General features: G+C 34.7%; 1 protein-coding gene across 1 annotated transcript; it reads left to right on the top strand.

Annotated features, from left to right (window-relative positions):
• Window positions 1–26,781, top strand: LOC117316810 (cadherin-23-like). The gene is given in 16 exon segments (XM_033871587.1): window positions 1–174; window positions 8,948–9,125; window positions 10,267–10,425; window positions 12,461–12,531; window positions 12,533–12,602; window positions 13,284–13,406; window positions 14,116–14,298; window positions 15,040–15,230; window positions 16,389–16,486; window positions 17,057–17,207; window positions 17,565–17,704; window positions 19,557–19,982; window positions 20,536–20,574; window positions 20,973–21,016; window positions 23,227–23,269; window positions 25,463–26,781. Coding segments are annotated over 16 exon segments (2,109 nt in total). The 5' UTR covers window positions 1–108; the 3' UTR covers window positions 25,590–26,781.
• Window positions 26,782–27,010: the final 229 nt, after the last annotated feature.

The following is a 27,010-nucleotide window of genomic DNA, read 5'->3' as shown; positions in this document are numbered from 1 at the left end:
ATAGTTTATCATTAATACCGTATCGAGAACTTGTCTTGTTAAAGTGACTTTATAACAAAAGATGTGAAGAAGACATACCGTTAATAGAAATAAGTTTGTTACTGGAAAATGACCGAGTTCTGGATATATTTTACAATTGTTGTATTCCTTCATATCTCTCCGAGTCATGCTGTTGTAAGTATATCTTATAGTGTTATCAGTGATACGTTTTGCGGCCGATAGTTTCTCTAGTTCGCCCGCTATGATAAAACAATTATTTCATATCTATCTATCTATCTATCTATCTATCTATCTATCTGTCTAATGTATATTTCGTTCTTTTTACAGCCGCTGTTTCTGCTACTTTCAAAGTCAATTGTATATTACGAAACAATTATTCTTTGTCTATGATTTTGTTTTTCATTTTAATCACAGTCGATGTAAAGGGTTAATGTTACAAGCACACTTGAAATTACATACAATTGTATATCAATATATATAATACAAAATTACTTGTCCCAATATAGAAATAATTGATAAATGATCAAGTAGGCTTTAAAGGAATATATCTTTTTGCTAGGTCTTCTTAACTTTATATCTAGACGGTGAAATTTAAACCGATTTTCCTTTTTTGGTATTGTTTATATTTCTACAGCGAATAAATATCAAAATGCGTTAAACTTAGATAAATTTGAATAGTTTTATAGTTTTCATGACAATATAAAAGTATGTTAGTCCTATAAAGCATTGCTTTCTGGTTATTTCTCCAAAGAAATTGTGATCGGTTTATTAAAACGAGATATGATATCGTTAAAGCCAACTTAGAAGTTGTACGCTAATGTTTGGTGTTTCTAGTATAGCTTATGACGTAAATACAACGTCTTACGACATTGGATCCTTACGTGACTTGTTATCGAAAGCATGATAACAACAGACGAACATATTATAATTTTAATTTTCGAGGTGTCAAAAGTTGGAGATATAAACATTTTGATTTTAAAATGTAAAAGCGTTCTCTGAAATTAAACGCATTGTTATAATGTGGTATTTATTCATTCATAATGGCCAATCAATACTTTACAGGTCATTTGGACCAACAAATGGGGACCACAAAAGTTATCAAAAAAGGAATATCAAATAGAAATATGAAAATATATTTATATATATTTATACATAAAGTTATATATTTTTAAAAGATAAATGCGGCTGTGGTTATTCATATCTTGTGGTATAGGCTGACGGTTTCATGATTGATAATTTTGTTAACAGTTTCGAATATAAGTTTTAGACATATTAAACTATTATCATTTTGGAGAAGAGCATCAAGGGTGACAATGATTTGGTATACATAATAGAAACATTTTAGAAAATGCGTACATGTATATATATTGAAACAATGTTTAATGGCTAATAGAAATAAAGTATGTAGATACTTAGTAACTTATCATTGAAAACATTTCCATTACAAATAACAATTTGAAAATCGTATCAGGTGACAGGGTGGGGTGTCCTGCTGGGTGTCTTCGGCTGTATACTTCAGTGAGGTAGCACTATAAATCTGCAAAAAGTCCCGGCCTATCACAATGAGACATAACACAAACATACCGCAGCCTCCCAAAACACACATACGCACTCACCACACGCATATCGCACGCACGGGAGGCCGTCCTTAGATGACCTTAGCTGTTAATAGGACGTTAACAAATAAAACCAAACCAAATTGAAAATGGAATGAGCAACTGCAGCAATCTAAATCTGAATGTTACTAGTATGAGAAAATTGTGTAATCGTTCATTTCTAACGGCAATATAAGATTTTATTTGAATAGTCCCGTGTTTTTTTTCATTTTACAAAAAAAAAAGGGAAAAAAAGAAACGTCAGTGAAGGATTAAGTTCATAGTAATTTATTAATGTCATTTCCATGTTCTCAAAATGTGTTGTATATTCATGCAATATTGTTTTCCCATTTAAATGTATCTTATAATCCTTGCGAAATACATGTGAAGGTTCATTCCCCAGTCCAACAGCTATCCTCTATTGTACGTCAATGACATAAAAGATGGATGCCTACTCGATATTACTATTGTCTGCCAATATACAGAGTATACATATTTTTTTTAAAAAGTAGCCTACATATCATTGATTCCTGCTTTTGTAAAACATTGACATGATCTCTTTAAGTAATGTCCTTCTGACTGATTGCACAGATTTCCACACGAAACCTTGAATATAAGGAATTCTTCAAGTTTTCATTCCAAATTTGTTATGCATCATGTGGTTTAGTGATAATATTAAGTCAGTGTCCGTGCATAAAAATTGATAGAAGTTTTGTCAAAACAATAACATTGTCCCGTCTAAACGAATGTACACTCTTTTCAACGCCATCTAGAAGTGGCATGATATTTCAGGGGGAAGGATTGTCTCGTATTGTTTACTGTCAACATGTGTGGTATAACAGTTGATGTGTACGACGTTTTAAAGAAAGCTAAACATGGCAACAGCATATAAATATTGTATTATTATGCTAATGTGGTAATGCGTGTTCTAACTAGCACTAGCAGCAATCATTATACTGAACTTTGAAACATTCATCAGACTATACTCTGCCAGAATTTAGTCTGAATTTGTCAACTATGAGTTCATACAGTATAAGTCAAAATTAACACAATTGCTTCCACGTATGTCAGTTCTTCATTTGTCAATTCATTCAGCAAACAGAAATCCTCGCGGAAAGTGATTTGAAACATAGTGATATTTAATGAGGAAAATGAAATCCCAATGAAAAAAAATTGAAACATAAGGATAATTAAATGAGAAAAATGAAATCCCCGCGAAAGGCTTTGAAACATGGTCCGGAAAAACATCAGTAATCCTAATAATGACTTCATTGTTATAGCAATTCAGACATGATTTAAAAATTGCCAATGTTGTCATTTTGCTATCTGAAGAGAAAAGCGTCAAGAAGTATGACGAATATAAATGTTCATACGTTACAACCGCCATTGTGCAATGTAACTACAATGGCGTCGCTATGGAAATCGGACCTCAGTGGTTCTAAATAGCAACGAACCTTGTTCTTAATTAACACATACTTAATATGTGTATTTTTCCTTTTTTGTTTTAATAAAAACGCATAAAATCAATTCATACTCTTTTTCATTACATGACGCAAGATTTTTACGTCATAAAAGGCTGTCAAATGTCCTGCGAATTTTTATTATAATTAAAAACATGTGATGCCGTTATTTACACCAAGAGTTATTAAAGCTTAACTCCAATATCAATAATTCATTTACCCTAAGTACTATCCCATAAATTAAAATTCTTCGTGATAAATTTCAATCTAGAAGAGGACATTTAACCCGGACTGACATGTTGATAGGGTGTGAAACGTATTATTGTATAGAGTATGATCGATGTTCTACACAAGTGTCAAATGGTCCATGTTTTCTGAACACCGACATTTCAAACTCAAATGGTGTTAAGTGATATGCTATATAATTGGTATTTATGACATATCAATGCTATATTTCACACTTTCATAGATGAATTGAATATCTTAACAAGAGTTTTCGTGAGAACTTTTATACTGTTCTTTCATTAGTTTAGATATAATCAAATTTTGTAATTAAAGGGAAAAGAAAAAAGGGGGAATTGATTAAAAACATATCACGCACGTTGATATATGCTTAGGTTGGATTTAAGAAAAGAACTAGATAGCGTACATAAAATCATTATACATATACATCATACATCTATATATAGCACCTTCGGTGATATAATATCATATCTCAGAATCCAGTCAGTTAAGGGCCAATATCTTAAAACATAACATGAGTCTAGGAAAGTATATCTTCTTTAGATAAGCAATACCATTATGGGGGGTGTCATAGATTGCATGAATCTATGACAACATATATTTAATGATGTTTTGTTTATCGACCTTTTCCATTAAATGATTCGGACAGCAAAGTACTATAGTTTAACCCTTTGAGACTGGATAAGTATTGCCCTTTACGAAAAAGTAGTGATTTACACTGGAAATGTATCAATCAAATGATGGGAAATTCCTTCCACTACCTATAGGTACTTCAAAAATAAACAGGTACAAATACCGAGACACGCGTTGTATATGCAGAAACGTTAACACGTTTTGTTATCAAGCCAGAACGATGTTGATAGTATTATTTACCTATCGGCTAAACATTTGTGCGATATAATACGTCACGCGATTACGAATGTCACGTATGTCAGTAGATACACGTTTTCAAGTGTTTCCAAGATCGGAAATGTAGAATTTCTGCCCCTTATGATATAAAACTAGGCCCCAAATCTTATTATATAGATGTTATAAAGTATTCATAATGAAAAAATCAAAAACCCTTATTTTCACTATAATCACCAACATTCAGATTATTAGTAAAGAAATATTAAGACGGAGAGGAATCCAGGAATTTAAAACAGGTGTTTCGTATTCTTTATTAACTTCATCGACACACTGGCTGTGTCGAAGTCAAGTTATGTAACATTTCAGATGAAATTGGCATCCATACGAAGGATATAATCGTCAAAGAGTATTGAGTTGTTAATGATATGTATTAAAGGGGCATATATACAAGCAGTTCGCTATTCACATCATGTTATGTCGGATTGCTCAACACTTGATGAAAAGAAACCCTCATCCTATATACGTTTTATTTGATAAATGATCATTCATTAAGTTATGAAATATTTGTAAAATACATGTTTTCTTTTCTTTAGCCTTGTATTTACAATAAGCAGGCATATATTTACTTCGGCTTGTATTTTGTGAGGTGATAGGTCCTAATATTAATGGACTTGTATTATTCTCTTTTCTTTACTTTCATGTTAATTTCTTATGGTTATGTGGACACGGTGGTCTAGTGGTAGGATGCAGGGCTACGTGACCGATTGGTCGCTAGTTCGAGTCCCGGCACTGTGTTGCTTCCTTGTACAAGATCCTTCACTCCGTTGTGTAACGGTGACTCAGCTCTTAAATATAACAGAACAAGAGATGTCTTGTATAAGATGTTAGCGGAGAAATAGCAGTCCCGGCTGTATGTTCCCCAGGGAGTCGCGAAAGACATGGCCAGGTTGCTAAATGTCTAATAACCACAGATGGAAATTTGTGAACCGCTTCGTTCGTGTGATATTACGATATATAAAACTCCAAATTAACATTCTATATCATTATATACTGCATATTTTATGTGGTAATGGTATCAATGATACGGAATTCATTACAATACTCCGTAGGATTGATCCCAATCTAATTAAAATATAGATGGTCATTCTCACTGAACATTTTACGACATCGCATAGGGGTCACGTCAGGATGAACCTTTTTATTTTCCGATCAAATTACAACTTACAGAATCTTAGAAGTGGATTTCCTATGTGCGAAATAGAATAGCATGATTAGAGCGCAATCCTTGCACAATCTGTCAATCTGTTTCAAGTTATTTCGCCCAACGACGCATATAGCTATATACATGCTATACCGAAATGGTTCGCTTACGATGCATGGTGTAACAAATGGGTGAGATCAATGACATCGAAAAATTAACAATTCGATCTGAAAATAGAATATAGAGAAAACAAAGGTCACCCTGACGTTAGATACTTATGTAACGTAGTGAGAATGAACATCTATATTTTAATTTGATTGGAATGATCCCGCCTACCCCTTTAAATAATATCATGTTATCTAAAATTTATAATTTTCAGTTTTGAAATCTTTTTTATTCATCCTTTTACATATAGTATACATACAGGTACATTATATTGCATGGTATAATAATACAGACATATCATTACAGCAGTAAGATGTACAATACGTATTAAGTGATGAATAGAAAAAAAAGGATTTTTTTTTTTTTTTTGAATACAGAGACAAACAAACAAACAACCTTCCACTCACGCTTTCTCTCATTTTAATATATTGTGTTTAAAGGTATAAAAAAAGAAAAACTTTTGACTTACTTTTAAGTACATGTTATGATATGTGTGAAGAAGATCTGAAAAATTATTCACTTATATAGACCATTTTTCCACAAAACTATCATACTCCATGTTGTTTTTGTAAATTACCTCCTCTGTTTTTAGATACAAATCTAGTTCTTTTATGAATCCATTAATACAGGGGAGACAATTTTTATTTTTTTGTTTATAAATATGGAATTTTGCTATTAATACTAACGTATTGAGATATTTGACTTCTTGATCTTTATGTAACTTTCCCAAGATTACATCCGTAACATGTAATTGTAAATTAGTTAAAGTATCATCATATAGCCATACTTTGAAATCTTCCCAGAAGATTGCTACTAGTCTGCATTCCCAAAAAATGTGGACTATAGTTTCTGTATGACGGTTACAAAAAGTACATAATGGAGAGTCCTTTAGGTTTATCATATGTAGATATTTGTTTGTACTTATAATCCTGTGTATTATTCTATATTGAAACCATCTTAATTTACAGTCTATAGTGGATTTAAAAGGGATTATGTTTATTTTTTTCCACCTTACTGTACCTTCTACCAAATTCAGTTCTTCTGACCATTTTGTAATGTATTTATTGTTTGTTTTTAAGTTTTTAATAAATAAATTATAAACAGAAGGACCTCTTTGCTTGTTTGTGAGTATATAGTATATATGAATTGGACAATGTGGTAGAGAAAGGTGTGGTGTCTATTTTGAATAGCATACCAAGTTGCTCTGATGGCGTTACGTAAACCATAAAATTGAGTGATTGGAGGGTAAAAATTGTGTTTGGCACAAAACATGTCGTACGATTGAATTCGACTACCATTCTCATCTAGTAGATCATATACGTAAAAAATATCTCTATCTGCCCATCTCTTGAAGTAAATAGGTTTGCTATCTTCTTTTATGTTATTATTGTACCATAGGTGTTGATATATGTTGTCATCTTCATCGACACAATTTGAAAAGATGTATAGATCAGAAAGTACCTCCTTCCAAAAAATATTTTTAATTACATTTGCCTTTTTATTTAAAAATTCTTTTCCGAATTTAAATATGGAGTTAATATTACAACCAATAATACTTTCGAAGAGGGCTTTAAAATTTATAATGAAGTTAAGCAGTATTTCTTGCAGACGGAATAAACATATGTTATCATTCTAATGCTTCAGACTTTCGTTTATCAGAAATATATAAAACTGTACATGTATATACATTGTATGTTAAAAGTGAAATATATAGGTATAAGACATTTTTACCAGGATTTCTTGAAGTCTTTAGGTATTCGTTTATTGATCCTCGTTTATTTGCTTATATGCTTTAAAAAAAAACCTTTATAGAATCTGTAGAATTTCTTGTGAACAATTTGAAATTAAATGAAGCTGAATAACAGCGAATTACACCAGTTCATGTCACCTATCACCTTCCAACATAGAAACATCGATCTATCTGTCTTTTATCCCCACGTCTATCGAAGTATTCAAAGGCGCCATTTGGGAATAGATTAAGGAGAACTGTGATTTATGTGGTATATAAACTTCAATCCTATCTTTGTTAGCTCAATAGCCTTATTAAAAGAATATTTATATGATATTTGCATAACCAAACGTATTTCTAATGAAAAAAAAAATTCATTCGTTCGACAAATATATTTCCACTTTTAATATGTTCTATTGAAGAAATTTATTAAAATTTTCCAATAGTAAGTTCATTCTAACTTGACCGCAAAGACGATGTCTAGGTCACATACACAATTAAAAGTAATTATATATCATTGCGAAATACTTTTTTTTCTTTTGCGTTAAGAACTGTCGAAACGTGTCAATATAATCTGTAGTTCATTCGTCATCATTCATTTTCTATTTTGCTGTAAAAGTAGAAATTTTCTCTTCTGTATTACCATTTTTTTCTGGTGCGTTCTAGGGGTTTCGATGGAAATATATTTTCTTCATACTTTTACTTCGGCAATTTTGAGTTTTGTCGTTACGTTTTTGATGACATGTTGCTTTGCTTTGTCTTATTTCCCCGTCATTTTAAGACTTTGCTTTTTAATCATGTGGATTAAAAAACAGATTACTGTTTTAAACAAGATATATTTAGCAGATAACGAAAGATCATCAAATATGAATCATGGAGATGTTCATTGTAAGATAGCTCTTGTGATAGTGTGTCTCAGTTATGCAACTAGGAGTGTGTGTTGTTCGACTTCCACCTAGAGCGGCTGATATGTAGCAAGAAGCTGAACATGTGCTGCCGTGTGGTTGTGTTTAAGGACAATATATGTTTCTCCGGTTCCTTTAAATATCATGTTATGGACTTCCTGTATGTTGTTCAATGAAGACGTCATCAGCATCTAGACGGGTACTTCTAACTTAATTTCATTTTGGCTGTAAAACTCACGATAGATAATGTGGATCACCATAAAAATTATTCAAATATTACACCCCTAATGAAGCGCCTCCCTCAATCGAATTACATCTCTGAATGGAGATTTATAGGAGAGAATTTATATAGGCTTGTTATTTGATCCTAACATATACCATCAAAGTCAATACAATTTGTTGAAATGAAAAATGGAGATTTACCAACATCACTGCAGTTTCCCAAGTGGAGAATACCGCCCTGACGATAGTAATTATTACTAAGGGAAACATTAAATTCGGAATTAACCCTCTCTGAATGTTAAATTCGCAATAAACAGCTTATAAATGTTAATTTGGAAACAGAGGGGGGGGGGGGGGGGGGGGGGGGGGGGTGGGGGGTGGGGGGTGGGGTGATGGTATTGTCTTACGCCTTATCATTTAGGGACGGGGGGACTTCTCTGTGTGCGGTATGAGTGCGTTTAGTGTATGGTTGGTTTTTTATGCTACCGCGGTATGTTCGTGTTGTTTTCTTGTGATAGGGATGTCAGTATAAACACTAAATGGTATCACTATCTATGTTAATATTTTTTCAATTACAGGCGCCCGTTATATCTGGTCTTCCAACCTCTATCAGCGTCGGTGAGCTTGAGACGGCAAATAGACTTATATACACAATCACTGCGACTGATGCAGACAATGACGCCTTCGTTTGTGACGTCGGCAGCACCGTTCCGGCTAATGGACCTTTTGTGGGCATAAAAGATGCAGATACCAACAGTTAGTCATTCATAGGCACAACTAATTTGAATCTCTTTTATAATGGCATTTATATAAGTATATTTACCATTGTATGGCACTGCCACTATATAACCCTACCAATTCAGTTGCGAGTTCACCAGCTTATTAACTGCCAACTGAAATTTGAATTTGAAAATTTCAAAAAAAAATCGCACGACAAATAAAAAATCGCAGATGGTAAATATAACCATTGAACGGCTTTCAGTTGGCATTCATAGTCAATATGAATGACAACTGAAAGCCGTTCAATGCTTAAATGAACAGCAGGGCATTTTGGACTAAAGCAACCCGAGGTGTGTTGCTCTATTGGAGGTAAAAATGTGACATTTTCAGGTGAAATGTTACAACCAAGTTACATGAACTACTTGTTGATGCTGTTCTTTATTCAATATTCGTCATGATAATTTGAGGTGCAGTTCCCTTGACTTGTATACAGCCCGTCGAATGATAAAGAGCCTATTAAAACAATGTATTTATTTTTTGATTTCGTGTCTATGTTTTGAGAACAGTTTATACCCAAGTTAATTCAAATACATGTATGGTACAATAAAAACAACTGAAACAAAAATGGAAAGAGGTTTTCCTTCACAGTTAAGCGATATACATGTATGTATCTGTGTAGCTAATTTTAACTTGCATTATTGATACTGTGTAGCTAATTTTAACTTGCATTATTGATACTGTGTAGCTAATTTTAACTTGCATTATTGATACTGTGTAGCTAATTTTAACTTGCGTTATTGATACTGTGTAGCTAACTTTAACTTGCATTATTGACACTGTGTAGCTAATTTTAACTTGCATTATTGATACTGTGTAGCTAATTTTAACTTACATTATTGATAGAGATCTGATAATCGTGATAACGTGATCCGGTGTAACGTCACGAGCTTAGGATGGATTTATTGACACTCTCGGTGGAAATTTTAAAATCAATATCTATATAAGACGGGCAAATTTTGACTTTTGCGATATTCCTTCCTCTGCAGAAAAAATATGTGACGCCATATACTTATTGTATGTCATAAATACGTAATTTCGTTAAAATATTGTAACATGAAACTCTTATGATATTTATGATATGACCGTATCATATGGTGTTGTTTCATTCCTGTTACAGAGTACGGCATCTACACAAATAGTCCGACATTCAGTTATACCACTACTACAGTCCACACAGTTAACATTGATTGTAGCGACACCGGAGGATTGGTAGGGAATGGAGTTCTAAGTGTGGACATCATAGCAGGGGACGCGCTTACTTTCAATAATTTACCAGGTAAGTTTATATATACATGAAGTTGGTCGTAGGGGCGTGACAACCTATACCGACATATGTAGGATATTTGATCAAGTTTAAATGTAATCTGTACATTTTGACTTATACATATTTGGTTTGATTCCTTGATACGGCGTGATGTTTTATCAGCTAATCGAATTTCATTGGTCGGGTGGCACAGTCAGAACACACTTGTCTCTCACCAAGCAGGCCGGGGTTCGATTCCCTGATCGGACTAGAAAATGGGGTCGCATTCCATACCACGTTGATTTTCCCCGAATACTCCGGTTTCCTTCTAGAGAAACCGAAGGAGACCGGTTCACATCCATCCGGGCCAATATTAGTGATAAATACAATCTTATTAAAATCTTGATGGTCATTCTCACTACGTTACATGAACATCTAACAACATCCCATAAGGGGTCACGTTCCAATGACCTCTGAGATGTGTGTATTTCACTTTCAGGGCGAACTGGCATTTTGTCGATGTCATCGAAGCAAAACATTTCGTCACAGCATGCATCTGAAGCAAACCATTTCGGCACAGTATATAGCTATATGATTTATGGGACGAAATGACTTGAAACAAATTGACAGATTATATAAGCTATGCACTCTAGTCATGCTAATTCGGACATAAAATTCACTTCCAAGATTCTGGAAGTAGTCATTTGATTGGCTAATCCAAAAGGTCACCCTGACGTGACCCCTTATGGGATGTTGTTAGATGTACATGTAATAATGTATTGATAATGACCATCTAGATTTTAATTAGATTGTGATAAATATAAGTTGGTATAACTTCTTTCCCTTATTTTGTAAAACAATTTAAAACTATACATTAAAGGCAGTGTTATATTATTGACACTGTTGTACTATTGATTACGCTTAGTTAATTATATTAACCAGATTTTCTGATATTCGAAAGAAAACGTTAAGTGCTTAGAGTCTTAAGTTTAGTTTTGTAATTATTATACGAAAGAAAGTAAAATTCAATTTGACATCATAATTTGAAAAATGGGAACTGAGACCAATCAAACCGAATGAATAAAAGATGGGATGTGCCTGTACATTAAAATGATTATCTATTGAAACTACACAATTCACCTTTGAGTACGCAAAAGTAACTATACTATTATATGGCTTGTCCCAACACCGTAGGTATGTTGCTTCTATGACATTAGTGTAATGGTAAATACTGTTTCAGAAATTATATTATGTATTGAACTCATTATTAATTAATTCTGCTGTTGATAGAACTAGACTATTTTCTAGAATGATAGCACGATGGAAAGGAAGGTTAGGGTTTGTACAGTTTAGTGTCCTTTCAACAGATAAGATCAATTGAGGATGGTTGCATGATGGAAAGGAAGGTTAGGGTTTGTACAGTTTAGTGTCCTTTCAACAGATAAGATCAATTGAGGATGGTTGCATGATGGAAAGGAAGGTTTTGGTTTGTATAGTTTAGTGTCCTATAAACAGTTAAGATCATTTGTGGATGGTTAAATGATGTAAAGGAAGGTTTGGGTTTGTATAGTTTAGTGTCCTATCAACAACTAAGGTCATTTGCGGACGGCCTTTCCCTGTGTGCAAGATGCATGTGTGAGGTGAATGTTTGTGTGTTTTGGGAGTCTGCTGTATGTGTGTGTTTGTCTCCTTGTGATAACGCAGAGAGAGCTTATACTGACTATATAAAATAAGAACTAACAACTTATGCTGTGTTATTCTCGGTACCTGTCCTGCTGGGTGTCTTCGGCAGTATGCTTCAGTGAGGTAGCACTATAAATCGGCAAAAAGTTCCGACCTATCACAAGGAGACTTAACCCGAACATACCACAGCCTCCCAAAACACACATACGCACTCACCACACGCATGAATGTCGCACGCACGGGAGGCCGTCCTGAAATGACCCTAGCTGTTAATAGGACGTTAAACAAAATAAACCAAACCAAACCAATTCTCGGTACTATAAGACGTATTTCCATGTTAATCATTTTACATATTTGAACTGTATTCATTTTCTTTTTATCTCAGCATCCACCACTCACGACGCATCCACTACCCTGAATGGTGCTTCAATCTATAGCCTTACGACAACTGACGCGTTTGGGACATACTACAAAGACGTACACCATGACATCAACTCCCTCTACGACGAGCTTCACAATTGACACAGGTAACTTATGTATCCATGGCTATGGAGGAACCTGCTTTTAACAACCTGTTTTTCTTAAGAACTTGAACAAATTTCCCATCTGGATTTCCTAACAACCATCTTTTTTTCCCTCAAAAATGTTAACATCTTTCTCATCTGAATTTCTAATAATGGTAGTTTTGCAATATTCTGGTGGATTTTTTTATATACAGGTGTACAATTATTTGTATTATGTTAATGTAGATGAAATGAAACTGTTGTATTGAAAATACGTTACTAACAACTGAATAGGTATTAAACTGTTCAACGACTGTCTTCAAACGTGTCCTATATAACAGGTTCTCATTTTGAGGATTTGAACTAGATTTTCATGGCGGGTATTTTCGATGAAACAGAAGACTTTTTCTCTCCTGAGATACATGGTTTGATTCTTTTCTTAGTTATTCAACGCATATATATTTTGTGCTTGTATTTTACCCTCGGGATATCGATTTTGCTGATGATTAACATATAAAAATCATACTTCTTTCTTAATAATCTATCATTCAGGAGAAGTTGCACATTGATTTTGATTGATAAAGGGAAAATTAAGAAATTGAAAACGTTTTATAAATAATAAAATATCGAATAGATATAATAAAAAAGGAGGTCCATATATCATTTGTAAATTTGACACTTATGCATTTATAACTGTTTGTATAGGGTCAGGAGCAGTGACAGCCGCTAGGGACCTGACATATGAGATTTACACCAGTATTAAACTGTACATCACTGTATCTGATGGAAGTATTTCGGCAGTAGAGGTTCTAACGGTACAACTCACAAGTAAGTCCTATCTTGTTATCATATTGTTTAACGATATAATGATCTCGATATATCGTACTCAGAAGTAAGCCCCGAGTGTCTCATCATATTTAATAATATAACGATCTCGATATATATCGACCTCAGAAGCAAGTCCCGTTTCTCATCATTTTCAATAATATATATATCTCGATATGTTGTATTTCCGTTTAGAATCATATAAAAATACCATTAACTCGATATACCGTACCCCTCTCAAGTAATTCCCATTCTCATCTTGTCTCGATATACCGTACTTCCTAAATGCAAGGCCCGTTGACATCTTGTTTCCTAATAAAATTATATCGATATACCGTATTCCTCAAAAGCAAGGCCCGTTGACATCTTGTTTCATAATAAAACAGTTTCGATATACCGTGCTCCTCACAAGTCCCGTTCACATGACATGACATAATCTCGCATGCATATCGCAAACACGGGAGGGCGTCTTAAATGACCTTAGCTGTTAATAGGACGTTAAACAAATAGAACCAACCCAAACCGAACTATGCACTGACACTGGCCCTCCAACTTACTAGAACCATTGTCAATAAAACACGGCGGCACAAAGATTTGGCTATGCAGTGTTTATGATGTTTACTCCAGTCTTATATATTTGTATACCAATCAGAAGTGTGGTATTATGATTAGGTGTCCTTTCAGCATCTCACTGGTTGTTTTATCTCTACAGATGTTAACAATGTCCCCACGTTCCTTAATCTTCCGGCGTCTATAGATGTTTCGGAGTCGATTGCAGCTGGTACCGTCCTCATAACGTTGACTCCGGACGACGCTGACGCCGGCGCATCTCTCACCTACGCGATGGCAGTGAGTCCGATAGCGTATGCCGACCTGTTCGCCTACAATACAAACAGTACGTCAATTATTCAAGCTACTGTAAACACGTGTCTAAACTAGTGCAAATTTAGAGACAAACAATGACACATAGATTAGGATTAATGCTAGAAGATGCCTTTACTTGTATATAATTATCCCAAAGCACGATATCTATAAGGTTTTGAGTAGCAAGCATTAGTATACCCTGGCTGTTAATAGGACGTTAAACAAAAACAAACCAAAAAAAAATAGTATACATATAATGTTTCATGTAAAAACTGCAGATAGGTTAAGCATTGTAATTGTAATTGTAAATATTTTAGAACGACACTAGTGTCCTTATCCTGATAAAGCTAAAAGTCATCTTATCGAATTGTCTTCGGCAGTATGCTTCAGTGAGTGAGGTAGCACTAAAAATCAGCAAAAGTTCCGGCCTATCACAAGGAGACTTAACACGTACATACCGCAGCCTCCTAAAACACATATACACACTCACCACACGCATACATGTCGCACGCACGGGAGGCCGTACTTAAATGACCTTAGCTGTTAATAGGACGTTAAACAAATAAAACCAAACCAAATCAATGGTGTCGGTGTCGAAATATTCCGGAGATAATATATATCACACAATAGATAGCATACATTGTTCCCTTAAAATCGTGCTAGACTTTGATGGCATCAATAAATGTTTACGTCATCATGTTTTCGCTGTTTTGTGATCTGCACAAGGGTTTTGTCGTTGCATATTGACGACTACTTTATATTCTACTTTCAGCTCAACAGGTGACACTCGCTACTGGTAAAAACTTCAACTATGAGGCTGTGATCTACTTCAATGTAACTTTCACAGTATTTGACCAGTACGCTACTGGCGGTCCGTTTGTGTTGGACGTTCACATCAAGAACGATGATGAACCCTGCTATTTCGACAAGACTTTCTACTCATTAAGCACGAACGAGGGAGCGGTGAGTTATACAATTGATTACTTAGTTAGACTTCTCAACCGACATATATAAAGTTTGAATGTTTGTTTCGGTGTTATTTACGCTGTTCCATACGTTTACTTGGTGCAACACAATATCGCAGAAAAACTGTTTTTGTTTCCAAGATAGTCTGTACATCACACATTTTCTGTAAAATATATTGCAGCCTCTATTATTAAACCTGCGGTAAAAAAAAATTATAACATTATAATTGATGTGCTTTTACGTATAATATGCTTCGAAAATTCATAAAATTAGCTATTATCGAATTTTTCGCTGTCGCAAGGATGCAAACACGAATATACCGCAGCCTCTAATCATGCTGTTTATAGGACGTTAAACAATACAAAACCTACCTCACCTTCAGAATCTGTCATAACACTCAGCACTTAGTCATGCAATTTGGATACGCCTTAATTGTTTGATCGAATATACAAAAGTAAAAAAAAAATTTTAATTGATTGATTAAATATTTGATTTAAAAATTGTAATTGGTTAGTTTTTCTATTATAGGAGCTGCCTCGCACTATTGTTATAGTCAAAATATTGATGTCGTAAAGTAAATCTTAGTTATAGCATTTTGTATTCTTGTAAAAATAATGGTTTAAACCAAGTGTGAACCAAATCCTCTCATTCTCAGAGAGGAAGATGAAGAAAAGGAATGAATTAAAAATTAAATATTTTTTTATTATCAAGACAAAATTTCATCGAAATCCATTCAGTCGTTCAGGACTACTAGTATTAGTGATTTAAAGGATTTACCTCCATTTCCCCTATTTGGCCACGATCCTCCGTCCCCATGGGAGCTACACACCCCGTTATGTTATGTTAACTTTGCTCAATATTACTCCGGACTGAATTTCATCAAAACCTTTAGTCATTAAGGACAGGTAGGGATTTAAAGGATTTACCTCAATTTTCGGAGCTACACCTTTGGCTTATACCACATTGAATCTACCTTGCCCAAAAACGCTTCAGACAAAATTCATCATGATACATTAAGGCATTCAGGACAAGTAGCGATTGAAAGGAAAGATTGTCGGACGAAGGATGCTGCGCCATGTTATAAGTTTATCGGCCCTTCTGGCCATGTAAGCAAAAACATGTGAATTGAAATCAATTTGTTCCTTTTATTGGCAGAGCGGAAGCATCAGTATCAACCCAAATTTTATTATCAGTGACTATGATGGAATATCTGCCTACTCGCTGACCTTCACCACAGCAAACAACAGCGAGAGGTAAGTTTTTACATTTTCTCGCTCATCTAGCACACAGTGATGAAGTGGGCTTTTCCATTTTCCTTTCTTTCAGTCGGATATCTCACCATCGAAAGGTAGGTCCCGCATACCTATTCTCACACAACATCTCCATAGCAGTATTTACTGTAATCATCTAAATCATCCTAGGATATCCATGCAAAATACGTAATTATCTTCTTTCTTTTTAAATTGATCAAATTTTCGAAAGATACAAGATGATGAAAACCATAAAAAGCTTTTATGATCGACATCATGCTCTCATTTAGAATGGTTTTCGTGCAAAAGACAGACGCGTTTGATGTTTGTTGATACGCCTAGTGGATCAAATGACACCACACTAAGTCTCATTTGATATTGTGACTTTATCCGGTTGGCCTCGATGGAAACGCTTACTTTGCTGGATCTTCTGGTCTAGCATCCTTGTACTTTTTTCCGTGAGTCTCCATGCAAATCTGTTTCGTTTTTGTTAATGTTTTCTCCTTGTTTATTGTAGTTTGAGTTTAAATTATCGTATTGTTATTTTGTCGCTACTATTTGTTGTTTTAATAGATTCACTATTGATGGCTCTACAGGAGTGATAGGGTTTGCCGTGGACTATGATATAGACAACAATGCCATGTCGTCCACTGTCATTCTAACTGCTGTATGTACAGATGCTACTGGCCAGACGGGCACGACCAACGTCGAAATCGTTATAGCGGTCAGTTTTCTTTAGTGGCTCAGTTTTTAATAATCCATTAGTTCTTTCACCCTTTACTGTTAGAAACTGTCAGCAGTGTTACAGACACCAGCTTTGGTTTTTAAGCCATGTTGATTAAAGCCATGAGATAGGTGTGCGCATGTCCATGTAGGTAGTTCGAAGTGTACAAAGGAATGCTTGTTTCTGGATATGAAGCTGTGACTGTATCGATAAGGATTACTTTGTTAGTTGTTAAAAACATAAACGTCTGTCAATATATAGGCATGGACAGTCCACAATGAGTAATGGGTAATCAATTTTGAGTGGATTGTGTAAACATTTATATTAATTTTCCAATTACGTACTTTTGTTTTTTAGGACGTTAACGACAACGCGCCAACTTTTGGCAGTGCTAGCTATACCCTGAATGTTGATCAGTACACAAGTCCGGGGGCACTGATTGGCTCGATAACGCCAACTGACATCGACTCTGGTATTAATGCGGAGTTCACGTGCAGGTCATTATAACAATATTAAATCAAAACACTATATGTTATCAGTGTAATATCACTACCCTATTATCAGTGTATTATCACTACCCTATTATCTGTGTAATATCACTACCCTGTTATCTGTGTAATATCACTACCCTATTATCTGTGTAATATCACTACCCTGTTATCTGTGTAATATCACTACTCTGTTATCATTGTAATACCACTACCCTATTATCTGTGTAATATCACTACCCTGTTATCTGTGTAATATCACTACTCTGTTATCATTGTAATACCACTACCCTATTATCAGTGTAATATCACTACCCTGTTATCAGTGTAATATCACTACCCTATTATCTGTGTAATATCACTACCCTATTATCTGTGTAATATCACTACCCTATTATCTGTGTAATATCACTACCCTGTTATCAGTGTAATATCACTACCCTATTATCTGTGTAATATCACTACCCTGTTATCAGTGTAATATCACTACCCTATTATCTGTGTAATATCACTACCCTGTTATCAGTGTAATATCACTACCCTATTATCTGTGTAATATCACTACCCTGTTATCAGTGTAATATCACTACCCTATTATCTGTGTAATATCACTACCCTGTTATCTGTGTAATATCACTACCCTGTTATCTGTGTAATATCACTACCCTATTATCTGTGTAATATCACTACCCTGTTATCTGTGTAATATCACTACCGTATTATCTGTGTAATATCACTACCCTGTTATCTATGTAATATCTCTACCCTGTTATCAGTGTAATATCACTACCCTGTTATCAGTGTAATATCACTACCCTATTATCAGTGTAATATCACTACCCTGTTATCAGTGTAATATCACTACCCTGTTATCAGTGTAATATCACTACCCTGTTATCAGTGTAATATCACTACCCTATTATCAGTGTAATATCACTACCCTATTATCGATGTAATATCACTACCCTATTATCAGTGTAATATCACTACCCTATTATCTGTATAATATCACTACCCTATTATCAGTGTAATATCACTACCCTATTATCGATGTAATATCACTACCCTATTATCAGTGTAATATCACTACCCTATTATCTGTATAATATCACTACCCTGTTATCTGTGTAATATCACTACCCCATTATCTGTATAATATCACTACCCTGTTATCAGTGTAATATCACAACCCTGTTATCAGTGTAATATAACTATTGTGTTATCAATATAATAACTTCCAATACATATATATGTTCATTTTCTATATCAACACATATAAAGTAATTACCTGAGGAGTTTAAAGTAAGCTTTTCATATTTCAAACACGATTTTATAACCTAATTTGACCACGCAACAGAAAGGTATACAATTAATTTAGATATCACATCAGATGAGAATAATAAAGCAAATGTTTGTCAAGGTATACATTCTCAGTCACGTCTCATAAATGAATATGCAATGGCAGATTCTGCAAGCATTCCTATTTTCTCCATGTTAAGTAGGGTACTGCCACATCTGATCTGTAGACTGAGACTGTCACTCTAATTCTATTCCAATCGTAACGGATTTCCCAACCATCATCTTCACGGTGAAATATTATTACATATACAAGTGGGTTAGGCAAATTAGGCGATTAAAAACGAAACCTTCATTAGCAATATGCTCCACTGCTATTTTTCTAATGAAGGGTGACAGCGAAGTAATCAACACGTATAGCGTAAAATCAGTTATTGTGTATGGTATACCAAAATGTATTGATATACAACATATAAAACTGAAGAAAGTGAAACATTACAATCTGCTCTGAAATTCGACAGTTCTGGTAAAGAAAATGTTATAATTAGTTGTATGTCTCTTACAGCGCCACTACAACATCTACCACCGGGTCTACCTATTATAATATCGGGTCGGACTGCGGTGTATACTTGACAGCATCCCCAAGCGGAAACTTAGATTACGGGACTATGATTCGCTTTACCGTGACCGCCACGGACAAGGGATCTACGCCACTCAGCGGGACAACGTTCGTCGACATCATATACAAGGAAGCAACTACGACGACAACGACGACGACGGCAGCCACAACAACTGACTCCAACTTTTTTGATGACCCCGGAAGTCTTGCCGCTTTTATCATTGCGGTGGTGCTTGGAGCGATTTTGCTTGGACTGTTGTTGTATATGTGCCTGCGCTGGTATGTAACAGGCGCGTGTTGCGGCCCAAATCCCTGTGATTTCTGTAACTTCTGTCGGGGTGATGGACGTGATAACTGCTGTCGATATAAACAGTAAGATTTTTTAAGATTCAATTTAAGGTTATCTGCATTGAGGAAAACAAACTCAATGCAAAGTAGGAATCTCTATTAGATCATATCGAACACAATAAGATTTGTTAAGAATCAATTTATGGTTAATTGCATTGAAGAAAACAAAATCAATACAAAGTAGAAAACTCTATTAGATCATATCTAATACAACAATGTTTATTTAGTTATTTTACATTGGATCTGCATACATGTATTTAATTTCATACTTTATGCGGAATATAAGGAATATAAGGGATGTCGTGAATGTGTTGTCCATCTATATCATCTCTTGTGTATTATCTTTCATCCAATATTTCTAAAAGATCACAGATGAGCTACAATTTATGTTGCATCAATATTCACTTTCAGCAACAGTATATCAAATTCGGCACATAGTCCTCGATCAGTAATTCAAAGTGCTATGATTTATGGCCACATTATAAAAACACCTCAGGGTCATCATACATGTCGATGGAAATTCTAGGGATATGTGACATATAGGGACAGATTTCATACTTATTTTGTTTTTCTTCAGACGGCGACCAAAGAGAAGAGTGGTTACCCCAGAAACACCGTAAGTCAAATAATAGTATTAGTGTCGTTTTACTTGATACTCTACAGTGGCATTTTCAGCTTCCTTTCTTTAATCTTATATAAATAAACAAAATAATGTGTAACCTAACAGTTTAATCATTGATGTCATACATCTTCCAATACCACAAACTCTATGACGTCAACGACACTTAATACGACTTGGTTTTGATGGTCGTTCTTAAAGCATTGATTTAATAATCACAGCTTCAATATTTTAATCGGCTCTCATCAGTGCAGTTATAATCAATGGATTGTCTTTCATATCTGACTGTTATACTTCACTGTATGAAATGTCGTCATCATCGTTAAGAAAATGTCAATGTCTTCAAGCTGTTGCTCATATGGAAGTTTTACAAGGTTCTGTAATCTTCTTTTCAGACCAAAGAAAAGAAGCAAGGATGAGTTTGAGTATTGGAAAGAAGGTAGATATTAAAAACATACGTCAGGCATAATACCATAAAATATCAGCATATGTGATATCTTGCAATACAAGCCGCGATATCACTAGAGAGCCATATCCAAATTGATATCTTCCTATCACATGATTACCATGTAGTAAGTATGATATTTTCATGAACACGCGTACATCAATAGCTAGCGGAACTTTGAATGGCTTATAGAATTTGATGTGGGCCAATACCGAGGATATCTCAACCCGAGTTTGGCTGGCTAGTAGGCGGCTTGCCGGGTGCTGGCTAGCAGAATTCTTATACGTAGGCTGAGATATCGCTGTGAAGTATGTGCAAAAAAAGGGTTCCTATGGGTGCAAATGTGACACAGACACATAAAGATGGAGCGCAATAATTGAACTAATGTATAATTATTTCAATATATGATAAAAATAAAATTTCGATTTGTTCCCATTTCATTTGAAGTTGATGAATCTGTCCAGATTCCCGTTGAATGGAAATAAATATAACTTTTTAAATTTGCATACATGAGCTTACTTTTCTTCATATAAACTATTTAAAAGCTTTGTTTTGGCAAAATCATAACTTACCACTAAAGGCCCTGATGTTGACCGATATTGACTGTAAATCGAGAATAATGGGCTTAAAGTGAATGTTCTTTTAATATTAACTACTTACGTTACACTTCGTTATATGACAAGTTTTCTTCGGCTGAATTTCAAAGGCGGTAGTTACAAAAATATTTCCTCTATATGCCGTGCTATAGCCGGTGATACAATAAGGCTGATTATGACGCAAAGATATTAACTCGAAAAAAATAGGGAATGCGATAGTGAATTGGGACCTTGTTGCATTTAGTGTGTTGGGAGATGTTTTTCTTACTCTATATTATAGATGATGGGCCGTTAAGAAAATCGAAAATTATCCGCCACTATTATGATTAAAGGGAGGTAACAAGCATGTATGTATATATTTATTTTTGTAAGCATTCTACTGTATCTTCGATATGAATTCCATTATCGAACAATGTAATATTGTATTCATATTCTCGTAAGGTATCTGATAAACTGTATATCAGTTAATGAACGACTGTGACTGCCTGTGTTATTTTGAGACGGTATTTCTAAGTGTGATAATGTAATTCGTTAAGCTACGTCAACGTATCGTCTGAAGTAACACTAAGTTTCCTCAACGTCTTCTCACAAAAACTAGGAATACTTTTACTTAAAATGCACCACATTAACAATTTGAGACTTTATCTATTCAGTAAACATATTTTGAGTTCGTTTTGTTTGAGCTGTTACAAATAATTGATTTTATATGACTAAATATCATTTTAACCTTATGATTATAATGCCAATTATGGAACATTTTATAAATATTTATAAGTGATAAACGCATAACAAATAATGTATCAGTAAAATATGAAACAGTAGTTACAACAACATTACAAAATTTTGAAGCCAAACTGTTGTTTTTTGTCGGTAGCAATGCAGGATTTTAATTTATATTTTGCTGTATGGGCTTTTAAAATATGTACATAACAAGTGATTGTATGTTCCTAATATCAAACCGTATGGATCAGACAATATAACTGAGATTAAATTTAATTTTTTGATAACAAATTGTCGGATACCATTTATACGACACGAAATTATCGAGGGCTGTATTTTGCAGTCATACGATTTAAGTAAATGGTAATCTATCTTTTCGAACAAAGAAGCTTGATTTATTCTGTAATCGCGATTTAGATTTTTAATCCATTTATACAGAAAATATTTAATTGCATAGTCGAGATCTAGAGGGCGTACGCTTGTAACATATTGAACAAATGACACAGGTACATTGTATGAAAAAAGTCATAATACCTGGGCGTCCTATATGAAGTGCTATCATTGCAATTACTTGTCAGACTTGCTGTCGAATGCATTACCAAATATATTGTAACTGGAAATTGCTGGTGTCCAATCTCCTTATAAGATTGTTCGGAGTAACATGTATTGTATCTCTAATTTCATAATCATCCAGAAATAACAAAACGCATCCTAGATACATCGTGTATATGCTGTTACCCAATATAAGTTTACTTTGTACCCTGAGGTATTCACAAAATATCTCTCTACATTATCAGCCGTCCAAGAAACACCCGGTCCTTTTGTACATCATCGAAATGTTGATCATTAAAATCATACATCTTGTTTTCATATTTTTCTTTGATACAGATAGCGAATATGGGTCACAGAGCAGGGCTAAGCTGGGAAGAAGGTGTGTACACTTACTTATCAAAGAAAACATGTACTTTGTTTTCCCAATGCTGTTTTAAATGTATTGATTTTCTTTCATGTTGCATAAAAGGTTTGGATATAAGTTACATTGACGCATTTAGGTATATTTTCCCACTGGCAGTAAAAGCTTTATCTATATATGAATATGTAAATAGGCGATGTGGTATATTCCGTAAATGTGCACGGAGGTGTGACGACTTTGTCAGCTGAAGATAACATATGTATTCTTGTAGTGAATGTCTTATATGTTTCCTGATATTATGTATTCACATAATTCATGGCCTATCTGGCACTTTCTTCTAGCTGTCATGTCTTTCAGACGCGATATATAATTTTTCTATTCCTTATATAATCCAACTGGGTTTTTAGCTCTCCTGCCTGAAGGGCAAATGAGCTTATGTCTTGGTGCAGCGTCCGGCGTCAACTGTTTCCTTCAAACAACTTCTTCTCAAAATCAAAGAGGCCTAGAAACCTGATATTGGTCATGTGTCATTCTGGGATGAAGGGCTACCAAGTTTGTTCAAATGAATGACCTTGACCTATATTCAAGGTTACAGGGGTCAAATATGCTGAAATCTTTAAAAAAAAATCTTCTTAATAACCAAGAGGCCCGGGGACTTGATATTAGCCCTGAAGCATGCCAGGGTGAAGGACTACCAAGATTGTTCAAATGAATGACCTTGACCTTCATTCAAGATCACATTGGTCAAAATGACTAAAATATTTAAACAACTTTTTTTCAATAAACAAGAGCCCCTGGGCCTTAATATTAGGCATATAGCATGCTTTGGTGAAGGGCTACCAAGTTTGTTCAAATGATTTACCTTGACCTTCATTCAAGGTCACAGGGGTCAAAAATGCTGAAATCTTTAAACAACTTTTTCTTAAAAACCAAGAGGCCCAGGGACTTGATATTGGGCCTGTAGTATGCTGGGGTGAAGGGCTACCGAGTATGTCCAAATGAATGACATTGACTTACATTCAAGGGCACAAAGGTCAAATAGGCTGAATTCTTCAAACAATGATTTCTCGATAGCATAGAGACCTGATATTAGGCCAGTTGTGTACTGGAATGAAGAACTAGAAAATTTATTGACATGAAGAAACCTAGCCTCACTGATATTTGAATAAAGTGGTTATCAGCAGAAATAACCTAAATCAAGTTCATAGTTGATGAAGTGCCAGGTGAACGATGCAGGCCCATTGGGCCTTTTGTTTTATTTAATTTTTAGTAATTATAGCTGATGTATTTGGATATACATTCTTCTAAATTATAACTACGATGACGTCAATTTATTTTTATACAAAAATATCAAAAAAAAACAATCATTTACTTTATTATATCATAAAATAACCGAATTAGTATATGTAATAAAAAAACAAATGAAAATGATCAGGATAGTTCTGAAGGCCAAATACATATTTATTTACATAATTGTTACAAGAGGAACGCCTACAAATGTTCCTTTCGTCAACTTATTTTTCTTTCATTCCACAATATAACCTTCTTGTAAACAAATGAACCTTAAAAAATCATAACAGATACAACATTTAAATTCACATTACTTGTCAACACCCTAGTGTACTCGTTTGGAGGTCGGAGCATCTATATATAAATAGTTAATGTTCTTGATGAAGCAGTAGACGCTTATCATCAAAGAACACCTGGTCTTATTATTCTGTAGTTTTCAATGGTCTCCGTGTAAGTCTATACTTTGTTCATTTTTTGTTCTCGTGTCATCGGTGATTTTGTGATATTTGCGATATCCCTTTACAAATCGGCAAAAGTTCCGGCCTATCGCAAGGAGACTTAACACGAACATACTGCAGCCTCCCAAAACACACATACGCACTCACCACACGCATGCATGTCGCACGCAGCCACCCTAAACACACATACGCACTCACCACACGCATGTCGCACGCACGGGAGACCGTCGTCCTTAAATGACATTAGCTGTTAATAGGACGTTAAACAAAATAAACCAAACCAAACCAAACGATTCCGTTTACATGTTGTTATCTATTTTTTTAAACAAAGGCCAATAACGACGAGATACAATCAATGTATTATAACAATATTGAAGTTACTTCTAATGAGAAAGAAGACCTATCGTTATACGACAAGCATACATGCGAAGCCAGCTAATATGTTGTCTTTTGTTTCTTGTAGTTCTCACCTAAGTAGGCATCGCGACTACCCGGATTTTCCACAGGCTGTAAAGACAATTACGCCAACTGATATTGGTATAGGATACGGTCGGCCGGGTACAAGAGTTATTCGTAATGGATACTACTAGAGAAAACGGCCAGGTGTTCTGCAAGGACATAATTAGCTGGCTTGACTTTTTCGTGCTTCAATTACAGCTGATAAAACCGTGTGTTTTTCATCTGATGTCTTGAATTCCACCATTGCGTTACTGTCTGTTAATGAACCATGTGTCTTTCCACTGGTGTTTTCCATTATTTCATATCGATACTGATCAGAGATTGAACTGCTGTTATAATCGATCAAACAACAATGTATTACATTTTATCATTGTGTTATATCGTACTTTTTGTATCTGTAATTATTCCTCTTGGTACCTACCGACATGTTTTTTGTGGAGCGCATCATTATTTATTACACTAGTTAAGACTTATATATTGATAATGTAATTACGAGTAGTGACACACTTAAATTAATTTTCTATTGACGTCTGATATACAGGTAGTGACACTTACATTGGTTAACTATTGACGTCTGATATACAGGTAGTGACACTTACATTGGTTTACTACTGACGTCTGCTATACAGGTGATGACACTTACATTGGTTTAATATTGACGTCTGATATACAGGTAGTGACACTAACATTGGTTAACTACTGACGTCTGACATACAGGTAGTGACACACTTACATTGGCTAACTACTGATGTCTGATATACAGGTAGTGACACACGTACATTGGTTAACTACTGACGTCTGATATACAGGTAATGACATTTACATTGGTTAACTACTGACGTCTGATATACAGGTAGTGACACTAACATTGGTTAACTACTGACGTCTGATATACAGGTAGTGACACACTTACATTGGCTAACTACTGATGTCTGATATACAGGTAGTGACACACGTACATTGGTTAACTACTGACGTCTGATATACAGGTAATGACATTTACATTGGTTAACTACTGACGTCTGATATACAGGTAATGACACTTACATTGGTTAACTACTGACGTGTGATATACAGGTAGTGACACTTACATTGGTTTAATATTGACGTCTGATATACAGGTAGTGACACTTATATTGGTTAACTACTGACGTCTGATATACAGGTAGTGACACTTATATTGGTTAATTACTGACGTCTGATATACAGGTAGTGACACTTACATTGGTTAACTACTGACGTCTGATATACAGGTAGTGACACTTATATTGGTTAACTACTGACGTCTGATATACAGGTAATGACACTTACATTGGTTTAATATTGACGTGTGATATACAGGTAGCGACACTTGCATTGGTTAACTACTGACGTCTGATATACAGGTAGTGACACTTACATTAGTTAACTGCTGATGTATGATATACAGGTAGTGACACTTACATTGGTTTAATATTGACGTGTGATATACAGGTAGCGACACTTACATTGGTTAACTACTGACGTCTGATATACAGGTAGTGACACTTACATTGGTTAACTATTGACGTCT

Source organism: Pecten maximus, chromosome 18, assembly GCF_902652985.1.
Source record: "Pecten maximus chromosome 18, xPecMax1.1, whole genome shotgun sequence".
In the NCBI taxonomy this organism is placed as follows: domain Eukaryota; kingdom Metazoa; phylum Mollusca; class Bivalvia; order Pectinida; family Pectinidae; genus Pecten; species Pecten maximus.
Note: the sequence above shows the minus strand (reverse complement) of the source record. Positions and strands in the feature narration are given on the sequence as shown.